Source organism: Corticium candelabrum, chromosome 14, assembly GCF_963422355.1.
Source record: "Corticium candelabrum chromosome 14, ooCorCand1.1, whole genome shotgun sequence".
NCBI classification, from domain to species: Eukaryota; Metazoa; Porifera; class Homoscleromorpha; order Homosclerophorida; family Plakinidae; genus Corticium; species Corticium candelabrum.
Genome location: NC_085098.1, coordinates 2182719 through 2198626, shown reverse-complemented (window position 1 = coordinate 2198626; position 15908 = coordinate 2182719). Strand labels below are relative to the sequence as shown.

The following is a 15908-nucleotide window of genomic DNA, read 5'->3' as shown; positions in this document are numbered from 1 at the left end:
ACAGTAGTAGTTGATATCGTTGCTTTTCGTTCGTCAACAATGCACGATGAAGGAGGAACACAAAGTTCTGCTAAAGTGTTTGCCAACATTTTTATCTCATTTGTTGGAGCAGGTGTGTTGGGTCTACCATTTGCATTCAAGGAGGTGGGGACTCTTTTAGGTGTTCTGCTGTGTAGCAGCTTTGTTCAGTACTTTTCTTGTTTTTCAGGCTGGGGTTATGGAGGGATCGCTTATTATGACATTTATAGCTATAATCAGGTTGTTACTGAAACGGTGTTAGCGCATTTCACGCACGTTTGACAGACACGATTGCGACAGTTCCTATGTTTGTAATTTACCAACTAGTTTGTTCATACTTGAGGTACTGTAGAGTGTGTGATATAAAAATACTGAAGGAAATGACATAATTTATAACTTTGGATACACGTGCACAATCAGTTGAAACTCGATCATGTGATTTAGCTAGAGAGGTCACATCCTAAAGGCAAGGGAGCTTGGCATAAAGGCTAATGATGCGCAGTCAAATGTTTTACTTGAGTGGTTGCATGGTGTGTCATTCATTTCATGTTATTTGCATTGACTCCACTTTAAAAGCATCGAAAAAGCTAGGCTTTATCTTGCTGACTATAAAACCAAGATGATTGATTCACAGTGAAGGGTATTAGCATGTCTACAATACCTACTATATGTTGTGTAAGTTAACCATCCTTTAGGGGGTTCCTTGTCCAACTAACTGGCTAATTGACTGCTAATGTGTGAAAATGACAGTGACAACTACCTTGAAAGTTGGAAGGAGGCAATATGAGCTGTCCAATTTAGAACAACAGGGTAAGTAAGTTTCTAGACAATGAGAGAAGGTTGATTAGTGATCATTTTTACACACAACGTCACGTAATGATTGCTTTCAAACTTTACTTTAGTGGGGAATTTCTGCAGTATTTGACTATTTGCAGGAATGAAACGACTAAAATGTTGGTGGAAATGAAAATGGTAAAATGTTTACTGAATTTCTGTGATTAACGTCACAGCACGGCGGTTAATTATTAGCTAGAGTTCCAACTGCAGCGTCTAAACGAGGACGGCATTTATTTCTTAAAGGCTTTGTCTGTGCTTTTTCATTATCACTAAATTAATAAAATTGCAGGTTCCTGTTTTCTATGTTGAGGCACTAGTAGTTTAGAATACAATGTACTGCAGTGGTTATTTGGCATTTCTACATACATGTGTCATCACAATAGACTGAAGTTCCACAGCTGGTTTGTCAGTACTGTTAAGGAGCATTAATTTACAGCTGTTGCTTTTGTTTATTGTTTTTTGGCTTTCTTGAAAAACACTGAATGTGTGGTAACAAAATTGTGCATGATCTGTGCAATGTAGGATACTGTGACTGGCTTGTGTTGTTGATGATGATGATGTCTTACTGTGTTTACTTTTTCAGTACGAAGTCTCTTCTCCTTCTTATTGATTGCAAATACAAGCTGATGTCAAAGAGTGAAGTAGAAAATGGACATGGTGTTAATAGCGGTCACGAGAGTCCAATTCCTTTTGACAGAGATCTAGAATATGGAGATGTAGGTAAGAGCAAGACAGATTATGCTGGATTAACTTTTGGATAAGGGCACACATGACATTTGATTGGGTAGGTACAATGAGATGTATGCAATGATGTATCGTATAACTGGTTATTTCTGCAGTCTTAAATTACTGCGATTTGAGAATTTAGACAAAAGTTTTAATTACTGCAAATTACATTTTTGCATCCAACCAGGAAGGCAGTTACTGGTACACACATGTACATGTGTTGGAACTGTGACTTCCGGGGACTCCGAGGATAGGCCTAAATATGTGCAAATTTTATTTGTGCATTTTGTGATTACTTCGCAAAATTTGCAGAAATGTTATGATTGCAGAAATAACCAGCTATACGGTAAGTACTTTGTCATTGAAATGAAGAGGTGGCATTGATATTAATGTTTAGAAGAATTGATCATACTGTACTGTCACATCCTTATATTGCAACAGCATCGTAGTATTTGTTTGCTGGGTATGTTGCTTGTACCTGTATCAGGCTGGTTTAAAGCATTAACTCAACATCAACGTCAGCGTCACTTAACTAAAACTTATTGATTTACGGTCCTTGAGTGCTAGCACATTCTATCAGCTGCAGCAAGGGTCAGGTATGGAAGGCTGCAGTTATTGATTGCACATGAAGCAATTACTGCTGCTGCAGGTGCAATGAGATTCCTTGCTCTTTCTTGTGTGTTCCGTTAGATTGTCTGCAACCGCAGTCATTTCTCTGCGTGCAATCTTCTTGCCCGCTGATCTTTGTAATGGGTGTCACTGACTTGCCAGACACAAGGAAACTCCTCTCCTCATTTCCTCGTTCCTCTTTCCTCCCTCCCCTCCCTTCTCCCCTCCCTTCTCCCCTCCCTTCTCCCCTTCTTACTCCCCTTCCTCTTACTCCCCTCCCTCTTACTCCCCTCCCTTTCCCTCCTCTCTTCCTCTTCCCCTCTTCTGTCTTCTTCCCCTCTTCCCCTCTTCTGTCTTCTTCCCCTCTTCCCTCTCTCTTCCCTCCCTCTTCCCCTCTTTCTCCCTCTTCCCTCCCCTCTTTCTCCCTCTTCCCCTCCCCTCTCTTCCCCTCCCCTCTCTTCCCCTCCCCTCTCTTCCCCTCCCCTCTCTTCCCTCCCCTCTCTCCCCTCCCCTCTCTCCCCTCCCCTCTCTCCCCTCCCCTCTCTCCCCTCCCCTCTCTCCCCTCCCCTCTCTCCCCTCCCCTCTCTCCCCTCCCCTCTCCCCCTCCCCTCTCCCCCTCCCCTCTCCCACCTATGTGGCAGCTGATTGATAGAATGAAGCTATTCTATTTCTGGTTGATGCTAGATGGAGCTGTGGTCTATTTGGTGTCAACAGGTTTACAGTAGGACACTTGGCTGACCTAGCCTTGCATAGCCAGACCCTTTTCCTGCGTCATACTTCCACGAACATAGGGCCTGGCGCAGTTACTTTGAGGTCGTTGTGTTGCCACTTGTACGATAAAAAACAACGTACAACTAAAGACCAGATGACGTGCAGAGCGTGCTCACTGCCTAGTCGGTGGCCATGGAACAATGGATGTTTCAGTGTGAAGACGTTCGATTCTTGCTGTTATGTCAATATTCAGGGACGTACATACAAAGGTTGGTGATGGATACAGAGTAGTCACTGGGTAGGAGGTGAAAGCAATTTATGGACATTCCAACATTACGTACATGAAGACTCGCCTGCGTCCATCACTTTAGATTGTGTCAGTATTTAGGTAGTATGCTAGTGATGCAGCAGAGTGCTGTGTAAGTACACATAGAAGTTGCACATTTGCAGAGACATGACTGCGTCGCTCACATGACAACACAATTCGCAAGAAGACGTAGAGTAGGAAATTCCGGCCAGTGTAGATAAGAAATAAGTAACCACTAAGTACTGAGTAATGCCATGCTCATCCGGTCTTTAGTTGTCTGTTTATCGTACAAGCGGCAACACGACAACTTCAAAGCAACCGCGCCAGACCCTATTTTTGCAGAAGTATGACACGGGAAAAGAGTCTGGCTACGCGAGACTATGGCTGACCCTCATGTGATGCAAGGCTTGCATTGGTTACTGTAAACCAGTCCTTACATGTTAATCTCAGATATACTTATGTCACCTTCACTAGGAACTGTATGTACACTCGAACCTCCCTAATTTGTACCTCTGAGATCTGGTCCCTTTACTAGTGCGTATGAGGCCTTGGGGCTTTGAGGGTATAGGCACTTGGGAGAAGAAACTCTCCTATAAATATGCACATTCCGTAGCTGTCTTCTCGTGCCAGTGCATAGGAGTACGTATGGTATTGAAGAAAAGGAAGCACACCTGCACCAGCATAGAAACAACGCTCGACTTCACGATGGCGTGGGCGGAGGTCGGTCACAGAGACACGTTTCGGAGATGTTTTGATTTCCTAAGCCTTTACAGTAACAGTTAAACTAAACTAAGCTGAAGTTGTGTGATTTTTACGTCTACTAGATTCTAGTTCAATATTTGTTATTGTGGCAGCTGTTTTGCTTTTCATAAAAAGAGGTACAAGTCGTGCAATTGAAGTTTCTATTGTTCTAATATATATGAGTACATAACTTTAGTACAAAGTACCTATACATTACAGTGTAGTACAAGTGTGTACTGTACATGCATACTGTAGAACTGGAGTACTAGACCTTTACATAAAATATCGTAAAAGAAGAATGTTGTGCTGGGAAGAAAATCATGATATTCATGCGGAAGTTTCAAAGTGCATAATTTTTAATTCCACATGATGACTTGCATACTTTGCAGCAGCAGGTATTGTGGACGTCTGCAGTGACTGTAGCTACAACTATTGCAATTTCCTAATAGAAACACATCGCCGGCAACTGAGAAACTGTTTTCTGGCCATCAAACCACACGGTTTACTTCCGCATAAGAAGAAAAACTGGTCATTTTCCTTTAAAACTGCATATCATTCTTTCCGCACAACCTTTTACGGTAGTTTGGGATTCCAAAGATAACACACGTTACCTCTTCTTATCTTTTGTACATTTGTGAGATTCAGGCAGCGGCTGGTGTCATACTGCCCAGATTAGGGAGGTTCAAGTATAGTTGAATAGTGTAAACAGCGTTTATAATGTAAGGGTCAGGAGATAATCTCCAATTACCGGCAGTAACCACCCTCCATCCTTTAATTCGAACAAGTGTCTTGCACGTGTTTGACACTTTGTGTGAATGCGGAAATTGATGGCTGTATGTGTGAGACTGAGATCAACGAAAGGCAGCAAGCAAGAGGCAAAGAAGTCGCTTGCACTACCGTCAGTACAGCTCTCAACTGCATGCAAGTATGGCCAGGTACTCTGACTTGCATGGGCTGCAAGCTGCCTTGCGTCACTTACATTAATTAGGGAATAACGTTCTGTATACTACAATCCAGAGCATTCGCAATGGCTACTGCAACAAACTCACCATTGTGAAAGATTCAAATGTATCTTTGCTGCGTAACTGATGAGGACACACGTTTCTTTTACTTGATCTATGTGCTCAAAATCATTTGAGGGAATTTGTCAAGCATGAGGCGTGGTCAATCTTAGCGTCAACCAAGAAGTTTGACAACTATCACAGAATTTAGGTAGAAATTTAATTTAGGTACTCGTAAGTCATATAAAAAATTATTAAAAATAAATCGCCATCAAGAATTTCTTGGTCTACACTTAGACCTTAGTTCTCATTGATAAATTTTGACATGCACTTGGCACTTTGACCCAGATTAGGGTTCATTGCTTTGCACATGACCTGGAAAGCAGACGTCTTGTTCCCGTTTGTAGCACCTACTCTAGTCATGGCTTCATCTGAGGAAGTTAACGCACTCGGTCCACAGGCAGCACCAAAATTAGACAGCCTTGCAGTTGTTGTGTTCATGGACCTTTGCACATGCACAACCTATGGACAGCACTACTGGCAACTGAAAGTGATTTTCTTGCCAGTGCATTTGAAAATATGTCATGTACTGCACAATAGCTACGATGCAAAAGCTACCCCACTTGACATCAGCTCAAGTGTGCATCTGTGAGAGTGTTCCTTTAATTACAGTATATACGGTCTTTATGAAACAGTTCATTGGGCTGGTGTTGTTTAAATAATTAAAGGTAGTTTGCTTACTCGCTTCATACTTTTATTTTAGTATTGATAGAATGTAGAAGGGTGGTTAATTGTAATAGTAACCTGTACTGTAGTGTGACTTGTGTTGGTTTGTGGTTAGGATTTCATGCTTTGGGCTCAGTAGGTCAATTTCTGGTTGAAATACCTGTCCTTGTCTCTCAGGCAGGTAAGATGCAAGGAGGTGTATGCTACTTTAGAGTTACAAAATAGATACTGCTAACTTTGCTTTCAATGGCATGCCATTATAATGTGATTTTCTGTCAGAGTGCTATGTACCTTGAGGTATAACGGCATTATATACGAGGTAGGTTTACTATGCAACTCCATAGGATGGGCATTGGAAGCAGTCTTTATGCTCTCTCAGCTGAAATTCAAATCATAGTTCAATGGAGTCACGTGGTCATCATCACAGGTTTATCTACATCAGCACGTGGATGTACTGTCTCCATATTACTTTTGCTCCAATATCAACCTCAGATTACTGTAACTCCCATACTTTGTTCTATAACACCTTTCTTCTTATAGCGGCATGTCGTTATAGCTACCAACTCTAAATACAATTTCTGGTAAAATTCACTTATAACAGCATACCATTGAAAGCAAGATAATACATTAGGTTTTGTCATTACAGTAGAACCTCGCTATGAACAGCTCTGTGCCAAGCCCTGTTCAGATTAGTGAAGTTGTTTGGATGACTAAAAATGCATAGCCTCAGAGGTCCAGACTTTGCCTCAGCCACTCAGACCACTGGCGCGTTTAAGTATGTCTATAAGTACATCTCATGTTTGTGGTAAAGGACACGGCTGCAACGACTAAATACTTCTCAATAATGTGCCAGCCATGATTGAAAATAGTCAGAGACTTGCATTTGCTGAAAACTAGATTACCACTTGTGGCAGTAACCCGGATCAGGAAACCTAATAGAATCTGGGTATGCAAGGCAAGGTTACCAAATATAATTCAGATTAGCAAGGATTCAAATATTAGCGAGGTTCTACTCTACTTGATTTTAAGGAAATTGCAGTGCTTTGTTAAAGTTGATTTGTTTGCTTGTCCAAACGTTATTTTCTTGACTGTGCTCTGCATTGTGTCATTTAATTATCTACTGAATGCACTTACAGTAAGTGTAGATATAGATCACAGGCAACATCTTTAGTATTACAAGTCAGACTTTGGAGTTTGGTAGATTGTTTTTCAACATTTAGGAAAACTAATTTATGGATTTTATAGTGACCCTGGTAACAGCACAATTTCTTGAAAAATATGTCATTAGCAGAACTGCAGGGAATCATTTATGATTGGTTATATTGGTAATAGTTAGCTTGTACCTCTTGCTTTCAAATGGATAATATATGAGCTGCATGTATGTCAGTAATGCTGAATCCAGAACGAATTGTTGCATTCCCTAGATATTCTTACGGAAGGGATTTGTGGTCGTGTGTTTTGGCTGTCTGTGTGCGGGTCTGTTTAGTTTGTTGTACCTGCATGCCTGCCTACCTACATGTCCTGTTCATCTATCTGTCTTCCCCTTTATGTGTATGGTCAGTGCACATTGTCACTGTGGCAGGTTTTAGCTGTGCATATCTCATTTTCATATCGGAAAATGTGAGCAATGTGCTTCCAGCTCTTTCAAAGTGAGTGCTGTTCTATTTGCTAGCAAGTCATCATGGCCACTAAACTACCATTGTGGCTTCAGAAATACTTGGTTGCTTATCATGATGATTCCTCTTTTCTTCTTGTGCACTTTGAAACATCTAAAGAGTTTAGGAACATTTAGGTATATTATTTGTTGCTTTTGTATTGATTGTTTGTCATACTGTTGTCTGTCGTATGGTGGTTGTTCTAGTATATTTGCTGACTTTGCCAATGTGTTTGCTTATGGAATTGTGTACTGGTTTGACTTTGAACACATCCATCTTGTCAAGTAAGTTGGGAAACTTTAAATTGAAACAACTAGGTGAGTAGACAGGCAGGTGAACAGAGAAATGGACAGACACGTTTGATCAAGGTGGTTGGTATTGACAACTACATACTTGTGCAACATTTCTGTTTCTTAGTAGCCATTGCTGTAGAATTTTAAATAGATTTCATTACATGTAATGTAAGTAATTGTCAAAATTATTACAAAATGCTACATGTAATGGTTCAAATGAATAAGTAATAAATGAATAGATAAAGAAATAACTAATAAATAGATAATAAAATTAATGATGATGGTGATGGCTTCATTTTAGTTTTGATATGTAATTGTGATAGACAGATAAACAGATAGGCGGACGCTTTAGGTGGACAGATTATAAGACTGACAGAAATAGACAGACACAGACATATGAGTAGATCACTGGGTAGACAGATGGCTAGCTATATAGTAGACACACAGCAGGAAGGCAAATGCAGGATTACAGGCAGATACAGTAGGATTAAACTCATCAGATTGTTTGTGTTAACATCAACCATTTGTATCATCAAGTTTATACTGTATGTTATGTAGGTTACATCCAAACACGTGGTCAATGAATGGCTTTACCTTTTTTGTTTGCATGTCCATCTATTGTTATGAGGTATGACAAATTCATTTCAAAACCAGTTAATGTGAGTTTCTGTTTTTGTGTACCATGTGTCATTAGGGTGCAGGGATGATTCTCTCGCTAGAACAGTCTGCTTCACAAAACTCAAATCATGACTTTAGATAGTATTACTGCAATGACGTGGACTGTTAGTTTCCTTCTGTGATTTTGTGTTTGTTAGCCTCTTCAAGTGCGTCATGTTTGTTGTCACTGTCATCTATATATCATTTGGAGTGTGTGGGTATTTGGTAAGTATTTTCAGTTGTACCTGAATTGGTGCATGTTTATTTATATGGATATATATAATGTGCTGATGTTTAGAGTTTTGGTGCTGAAACTAATTCCATTATCACACTCAATTTACCACCAGGTGCTGTGTTTGTTATAATATATAAATAAGTGGAAATGACCAGTAATAGAACAGCTGTTGATATAAGTACAAAGTAAGAATAATGAAGATAAAACAGAGAGAGAGAGAGAGAGAGAGAGAGAGAGAGAGAGGTGGATAAACTAAGATCTCTAAATGGAATCCAGACTGGAGTTTGTCTGACTGTAGTTTCTTTCTTATCTACGCTTGGTGAAGTTGTGCTGCACTATGCCTATTTTATCTGTATTATGCAAGTATGGGTATAATGTAGTGACCAAATGGCTACAATATCTCCTTTCAAAACTAGCTGAAAGCCGCTTTTACCACAACTTGCTTTGATTGTGTGTGACTTATTAGTTCATGTACATACATAGCTACAATGTTAGTACAGCGACAGCAACCAGAGGCCAGACATGGTTGCATTGATGTCTTGAAATCATAAACTAGACAAGACGGTGCTGCAGCATTGATGCAAAAGGAAGTGGAAAAGGGGATGTATAAAAAATGTATCTAGACAACTGAATTTGCATTTGACAACAAAGCAGATATATCTACATCATTTGGTACAGCAGTCAAGAAATGAACCTGGGTTGAAGAACATGGTAAATGTTGTGTGATACTGTAGCAGTTGTTTAAGATATTCCTTGATTGTAGTTTAGTAGTTGCCAAGTATCCACTTTTATTACAGTTAGTTAGATGTTGGCATTCATCAGGATGACCCACTAGGGCTTTCTCTTTATGGCACAGCTAATTTATTCGGCTTTTCTGACTCTTAATCACTTTTTCATGTTGAAGTTGTGGCATACATTGATGTTGTGTCTTACATCTTTGCTCAGTGAAAACACTACTATTGTATTGTTGCAATTAAAAGCCGACCTTGAATACAAGCCGATCTCGTCTTGAACAAAACATTGGCTTCTAAATGCGACCGGCTTTTACACAGCAGGAGGTCTTCGATTTTTGACTTTTAAAGATGCAAGGCACATTGGTTATGTTTGCATGTGTCACGTGTCATGTGTGGCGTGTGTGTGTGTGTGTGTGTGTGTGTGTGTGTGTGTGTGTGTGTGTGTGTGTGTGTGTGTGTGTGTGCAGCATTCAATGACACCGACAATGATGGCAAAGATCCAGCTGACGCTCTTGAAACTGGCATCTCATGTAGTCATGTCTATCTTAACTTAAGGAATCTTTCTTTTACAAGAGGTTTATGATTGTCATGTCTATACCTTAGCGTGTTCAAATGGGATATAAGCCTGTCTTGAATAAAAGCCTGTCTTATATTAGCCTGGATTCCGATTTGTCTCACACAGAAATAAGCACGGCTTCTATTTGCAACAACACGGTATACAATAAGCAAGAATTGGATTACTTGTTCATCAGTTAACGTTTAGTAATTTGCTGTAAATATAATTTAGTGTTTCAATTCATTGGCAATCTTAGATCTTGCATGTTCATGTTGTTGGTGTCTACACTATTTTTTACAACTATGGTGAGGTCTCTTTGTAAAAATTTACATTCTGGGAAACCTATTGACATTTATGAACGGCCCTAACTTGCTTGTAGAAAGTAGAGGTTACTGACAGGTTAACATGTGGAGTTGATTATATGATGACTTTGACCTTTGCAGGTGTGTTTCCTCTATTGGTTAAGTCTTGCCTCTGTTTTTCATTGTTTTTTACATATCCAGGTGGGGTTTGAACTTTAGTGTAGATTATAATTATTTTGTGAGCTGATTTAATTTAATGTGCTATTTTAGTTATGATGTTTCCAGTGACACGTATGTTGGACATCAAACTTGGAATCGACTCAAACTCAAACTCATCAGGAAATTCACCTGTATGACTGTGTAGTGCTACGTAGTAGTGGGCGGTTGTGTGTGTGTGTGTGTGTGTGTGTGTGTGTGTGTGTGTGTGTGTGTGTGTGTGTGTGTGTGTGGTGTGTGTGCATGTGTATGTGCTTTTTGTTGCTGTTTCATTGATCTGTCTTATCTTCCCACATGCATAGTACGGCTATATTGCAAAGTAGAACAGTGACACTGTTTTGGCAGAAATTTGGCATAGTTGTAGTCAATAAAGTCTGGAGAGACTGCTCTAGCTGACACTTGACCATGCACTTAGGGGTCTTTCCAAATCATCAACAATTTCACAAGTGTACACAGCATAGAGTGTTGACGTCTAGTCTTCATCGCTTCTGCATTGATACAGTTCTTCCATTCCAGTTGACCCACTCAAACGATGTCAGCGCGAAGTGTCTGGTCATTCAAAAAGTAGACAAAGACGAAAGCATTTAGAAAGTCGTGGCAGAGACAGCTGGGCTCTTATGGATGGCTGATGTTGTTTAGAGCAAAACTGGAGTAGGCTGCCAGGGTCGTACATGTTTGCAAATCTCGTACATACAGGTGACTAGCACGGGAACAATGCATGATGCAATTCCCGCCATGGAGAACAGAGAAATTAGCACCAGCCATTTGATTGATTAACATTTTATACAACATACAGAGGCCAAAACCCCTAGCTTCCCCCTAGTGTGCGCTATGTACTATCCTGAAATTGTTGATAATTTTGAACAACCCCTTACCTAAAGAAATATTAGCATATGGTTACAGTATTGATGTTTTCTCCACTTTGACTATTAGGACATACAGTTGATGAACATATGAACAGTGCCTACAGGCAGGAGATCAAGGTATTGTGACAGATACCAGGGTTCTAGCCAGGCATGCTAAGGCGTAGCCGCCCACTATGCCTCTAACATATTGGCTAGGCATAGATTAGTGTCTCTGTTCATACCTGTGGAACATTTATACAGTGATAATGAGGTAGGTGGAAACTTGTCAATCACGAGTCTCTAATTGCATACCTATAGTATTGTAATTGGATTTGTTGCCTAGTAATAGTAATGAGAAACACTTAGTTAAAATGTAATCCATACCCTATCAGTTTGCCAGTGCCTCAGTGTGATTTGTAGAGGCTGAGTTCAGTCCCTACACTGTACAGCAAAAGCGGAGGGTTTACAAAAGGTATCCTAAACCACTCCCCAAACCAGTGGAGATTTTTCTTTCAGAATTTGCACAGACACATGGAAATGCCACGCCCACGTATCAGACTCGTGCGTCACACCCATACTGCTATACGCCTTTCAAAAATCCTGGCTAGAACCCTGGATATCGAACCAAAGAGAGTTTGTCATCCATTGATAAGATGTACAACACCAAAATTCTCATGAACAACTAATTTATTTCTCTGCAGAAGAAGCTAAAGAGAGTTTAGTCAACAGACATTTAGTTATGTGAAACTAAGAGGTCTGTCAGGCAGTCTGCTTACCTGTATGGTCATCCTACATGTGCTTATCTACATGCTTGAATATGGGAAAGCACTAGAAGATAGATAAAGATAATAGAGACTAATATTTGTCATTACTGGTAATTTATGAATGTGAAAGTTGAAAACTGTTGGTCATTTGTCATCTCTATCTATAGATCTGTCTGTTTGTAGGTAGGGGTACAGATCATATTTGCAAACACATCTCTATTGTGTTGTTCTAGATTGCATTACGAGCTGCTGTTGTTGTATTCACTTGCATTGTGGTGTTGGCTATACCATCATTTTCTGATCTGATGGCTCTAGTTGGAGCAACTTGTTGTACTATGCTACTGCTCACTCTTCCTGGGCTCTTTCATTACATATTATTCAAAGGGTATTGATAAGCAGAAAGACAACCACCTTGTTTCTATAATATACTCTTGTTGCAGGCAACTGAGCAAGTTAGAAAGTATGCTGGATATCTTTCTCATAGTATCTGGAGTTATTGGGTATGCATATATTATTTATTGATGCTAGTGTACAAAGTGTGTGTGTGTGTGTGTGTGTGTGTGTGTGTGTGTGTGTGTGTGTGTGTGTGTGTGTGTGTGTGTGTGTGTGTGTTAAGTGGTAGTGTCTGGGTGGTCAGTGTCTTGGAGAGCCATGGACTCATTTGCTTGGTACAGGTAATTCTACTGTAGTATTGCACAATCACAGGTAAGTACTACCTAAACCCTGACACTGCATTTTCACAGTCAACATTTGACCTGCTGGCTTAAAATTCATAGGCACCCGATACAGATTAGTGAAGAGAGCAGAAGTGTGACAAACAGCAGATAGGACAGACAGACCAAAATATGGTTCTGCCCTTGGAAATGCTACTTGCTCAGCTGAATATCACTCATAGTGGTGTCATTCCTTGGGCTTGTATCCTAAATTACTAATCGAAGAGTAAGATGTAAGCATTTAATTAGTATGCTACAGTAGAACCTCGCTAATCCAAACAGTCCCGTGCCAAGCCCTGTTCAAATTAGTGAAGTTGTTCAGATTACAAAACTCGTAGCCTCGGAGGTCCAGATGGACACCCAGACCACTGGTGCATTACTGGTGGTAAATGACACAGCTGCAATGACTACATACTTCTTAATACTGTAACAGTCAGGATTTAAGATAATCACATATGTGCATTCGCTGAAGACTAGATAACCACTTCAATGCATCAGCAACCCGGATCAGGCTGCCTCGGAATTCGTATTATGATCTGGGTACTCGAGCCAGGGTGCTAAAGGTAATTCGGATTAGCGAGGTTCTACTGTACAGTGCACTGGTGGTTTCAACTGCCAAAGTATTTTGAATTTCTAGTTGATGCTGATGATTAGCCTCGATGCTAGGCCTTCCTTCACTTTCGGTGGTCCTTCCACACGACAGACAGACAACAGTAATCTGTACCTCCAGACAGATGACTGGATCTCAAGTTTATTATGCATCATGTTTGCATTTCATGAAACCAAGCAGGCAGTGACATACGTTGTCATAGGTTAGGACCATATGTGAGATTATACAGTCAACAGGCCATCTATCCCTTTGCAAAATTTGCAAACGCATGGGAGAAATGGAGAGCTGGATTCTTCAGGCTACTGTACTCCCAGATTGGTCGCAAACTGATTGGTAAATGCAAACTTACACAATATGGGCTGCATACTATGCTGAGAGACTATAATCCCTCAGGGCCTGTCTCCATATGCATATGCCATTGCAGTTGCCGCTGCAAAACCAACAGTAGGAGACCACAAACTATTCCGAACCAGTCAGAGCTGCCTCCTTTGTTATTCGCAGGCACTTAGCTAGATGCACAATAATTAAGAAACTATGGTTGGAACCAGAGTGGTTCAAGGGTAATCTCATATCATCATCAACTCGACCTCTTCCATTTAAGTAATTGACTTCTACCTGTAGTAGTTCTGATGACAGCAAACCTGTTGTAATTTTGTTCTCCATTTGTGTTTTTCAGTGCCATTTTGGGGACAGCAGATGCAGTACATAGAATCTACACATGATTGTACTTACAATTATGATATACGTTTCTATTGAACTTGATGCACTGTAATAGCTTTTACTATAATGTTACAGTCTAGAAAACAGTAAGAAGTGCGAATACTCCATAAATTAAAGCACATGGGTATGCGACAAGTGGTTGCTGCGAGTCCATACACAAAGATGTGACAAACAGTTTACTAGCTGAGATGCTACACCATCCGATTACGGACGACACCAGTACACTTCCAATAATGCCCCTAGACAATAATACAGCATATAAGTCACTATTGTCAATACATCAATGTAAAACACATGCTGCTACAAACAGTGACTGCTATAGAGTAGATCTGGAGAGTTGAGTAGAACAGCACATATAGTTGCCACACAACAGTGTACTGGTGTTCAATTCAATTCATGAATTGCCAGTTCTCCATGTCAGCAAATACTTTTGTAATATAGTACTTACTTGTCAACATGTCTATCTGCCTGTTTCTGAAACTAAGGACGATCAGGCAAATGCATTGACCTCACTGATCCTAGTCCAAGACAAGAAGCACACGGGCTACTTATTAACCCGAGTGTGCATGCGCTAGGTTACAGTAATACCACTGTGGACACTTCTGTAGCTGGACCAAGAACACGCCGGATGTCAACAATCCCATGTGCCAGACAATGTGTCCAGCCCCTGTTCATGTAATGTTAACATCAGCAGGTGCCAGTACGTGTGCAGCATATGTTCCCTAACTTAAGAGAGTTTAGCACTTAACTGCTTCATTATTTGGTACTGTAGCACTACAAAAACACTAGAATTGATAATTAATGCTCAGTCTGGTATAATTAACAAGTAATGAAGTTGATCAAAATTTGGTCATTTGCCAGTTTATTGCTTGCTTTGAATGCCACCAGAATACAAGCAAGCTGCACCATGCACACATAACAGCACACTACGGTCAATGTAGTCTGAGGTGGTAAGTCACACTCAGGCTCCTTCATGTCAACAGATTACCCAAACTAGTAGTTACTCTCTACATGTTAGACTGAGTACTCTATGTGCATCCTTTCCTACATGTATATAATCTTTATTTAGTCACACTCATCTTCTTACCTTATCGTAACAACCAATGTCAGCGCACATAACATAACCATTGGAAGTAGGCAGTAGCCAAGAATACTCATGACAACTCCAGCAGACACTCCACCAACACTCATCAAATTCAAAACCGCATAAAGAGATAAACATCCCAACACTCCTACACCATATATGTAACCAAAGTGAACCTTCCCATGCTAACACAAACAGAGTTGAGAAAAATGATCACATAGAAAGATCTAATAGTGAAGACTCTCACCAATAACAGCAAAAAGCCAAACAGCAGACAAAAGATTAATGGGCCTGCCATATCTGTGTCATCCATTATGTGACTATCAGCTCTTTTCAGAGGATTGAGAACTTGTAATGTTTTGTCTTTTATGTGATCAAAATTGATTCCCAATTCTACATTAATTAAAACATGAAGCATATTTTTCATAAAATAGTTCATGACATTATATTGGTGTTTGACATCAACAGTAATAGTAACAATCAGTTTCTTCCAGGACATGCATACGTGTACTCAAACAAGTCACGTGCAATACCTTCTAACAATGGCGGTTCTTCTCCAAATGTATTTGAGGCATTGTGAGTTTTCGCTGTGTCTATCGTTCCCATTGACCCATGCATGTCATTTTGTGGCGTGTAGAGCGTCCCTTCGTAGGTCTGACTATGTGGATATCCATGAAATGGCTGACTGGCTCCACCATAGCTGTGTCCATGTCCACTGTCAGGAATAGGATAGTTAGTCTCATAAAACGGCTGCTCATCAGTACCAAGAGAAACGTGTTCCTCCATGTTATCTCAGGTGAACACGCATGCTCAGACACGAAATCTACGCATGCTCTAGGCATCTCATC

General features: G+C 40.3%; 2 protein-coding genes across 3 annotated transcripts; one reads left to right on the top strand and one right to left on the bottom strand.

Annotated features, from left to right (window-relative positions):
* The first annotated feature begins 14 nt into the window (after positions 1–14).
* On the top strand, positions 15–14137 carry LOC134189515 (uncharacterized). The gene is made up of 16 exons (XM_062657809.1): positions 15–144; positions 209–258; positions 1439–1575; positions 5792–5857; positions 7259–7325; positions 7388–7468; positions 7538–7615; positions 8183–8252; positions 8319–8383; positions 8440–8506; positions 8580–8628; positions 10250–10309; positions 10379–10458; positions 12167–12318; positions 12374–12433; positions 13933–14137. The coding sequence occupies exons 1-16, from the start codon at positions 40–42 to the stop codon at positions 13976–13978; spliced, it is 1233 nt and encodes a 410-aa protein (XP_062513793.1). The 5' UTR covers positions 15–39; the 3' UTR covers positions 13979–14137.
* Positions 13743–15856, bottom strand: LOC134189516 (protein YIPF5-like). Of its 2 annotated transcripts, none has more exons than XM_062657811.1 (4): positions 15594–15856; positions 15308–15453; positions 15064–15245; positions 13743–13968 (listed from the first exon to the last, which is right to left on the bottom strand). In XM_062657811.1, exons 1-4 carry the CDS (start codon positions 15844–15846, stop codon positions 13929–13931), a joined length of 621 nt encoding a protein of 206 aa, XP_062513795.1. In that variant the 5' UTR covers positions 15847–15856; the 3' UTR covers positions 13743–13928. The 2 variants fall into 2 exon arrangements, with proteins under 2 accessions (XP_062513795.1, XP_062513794.1); XM_062657810.1 differs by lacking the exon at positions 13743–13968 and adding an exon at positions 13979–14215.
* Between the last annotated feature and the right edge of the window lie 52 nt (positions 15857–15908).

Bases quoted from the DNA above. Each gene is read 5' to 3' on its own strand.
- LOC134189515 (XM_062657809.1), top strand. From the start codon at position 40: ATGCACGATGAAGGAGGAACACAAAGTTCTGCTAAAGTGTTTGCCAAC. The intron at 8,253-8,318 runs GTATGACAAATT...ATGTGTCATTAG, and splicing joins TGTCCATCTATTGTTATGAG to GGTGCAGGGATGATTCTCTC. The intron at 8,507-8,579 runs GTAAGTATTTTC...GCTGATGTTTAG, and splicing joins TTGGAGTGTGTGGGTATTTG to AGTTTTGGTGCTGAAACTAA.
- LOC134189516 (XM_062657810.1), bottom strand. From the start codon at position 15,846: ATGGAGGAACACGTTTCTCTTGGTACTGATGAGCAGCCGTTTTATGAG. The intron at 15,454-15,593 runs GTATTGCACGTG...TAATTAATGTAG, and splicing joins AGAACCGCCATTGTTAGAAG to AATTGGGAATCAATTTTGAT. The intron at 14,216-15,063 runs GTAAGAAGATGA...ATTATTGTCTAG, and splicing joins ACATTGGTTGTTACGATAAG to GGGCATTATTGGAAGTGTAC.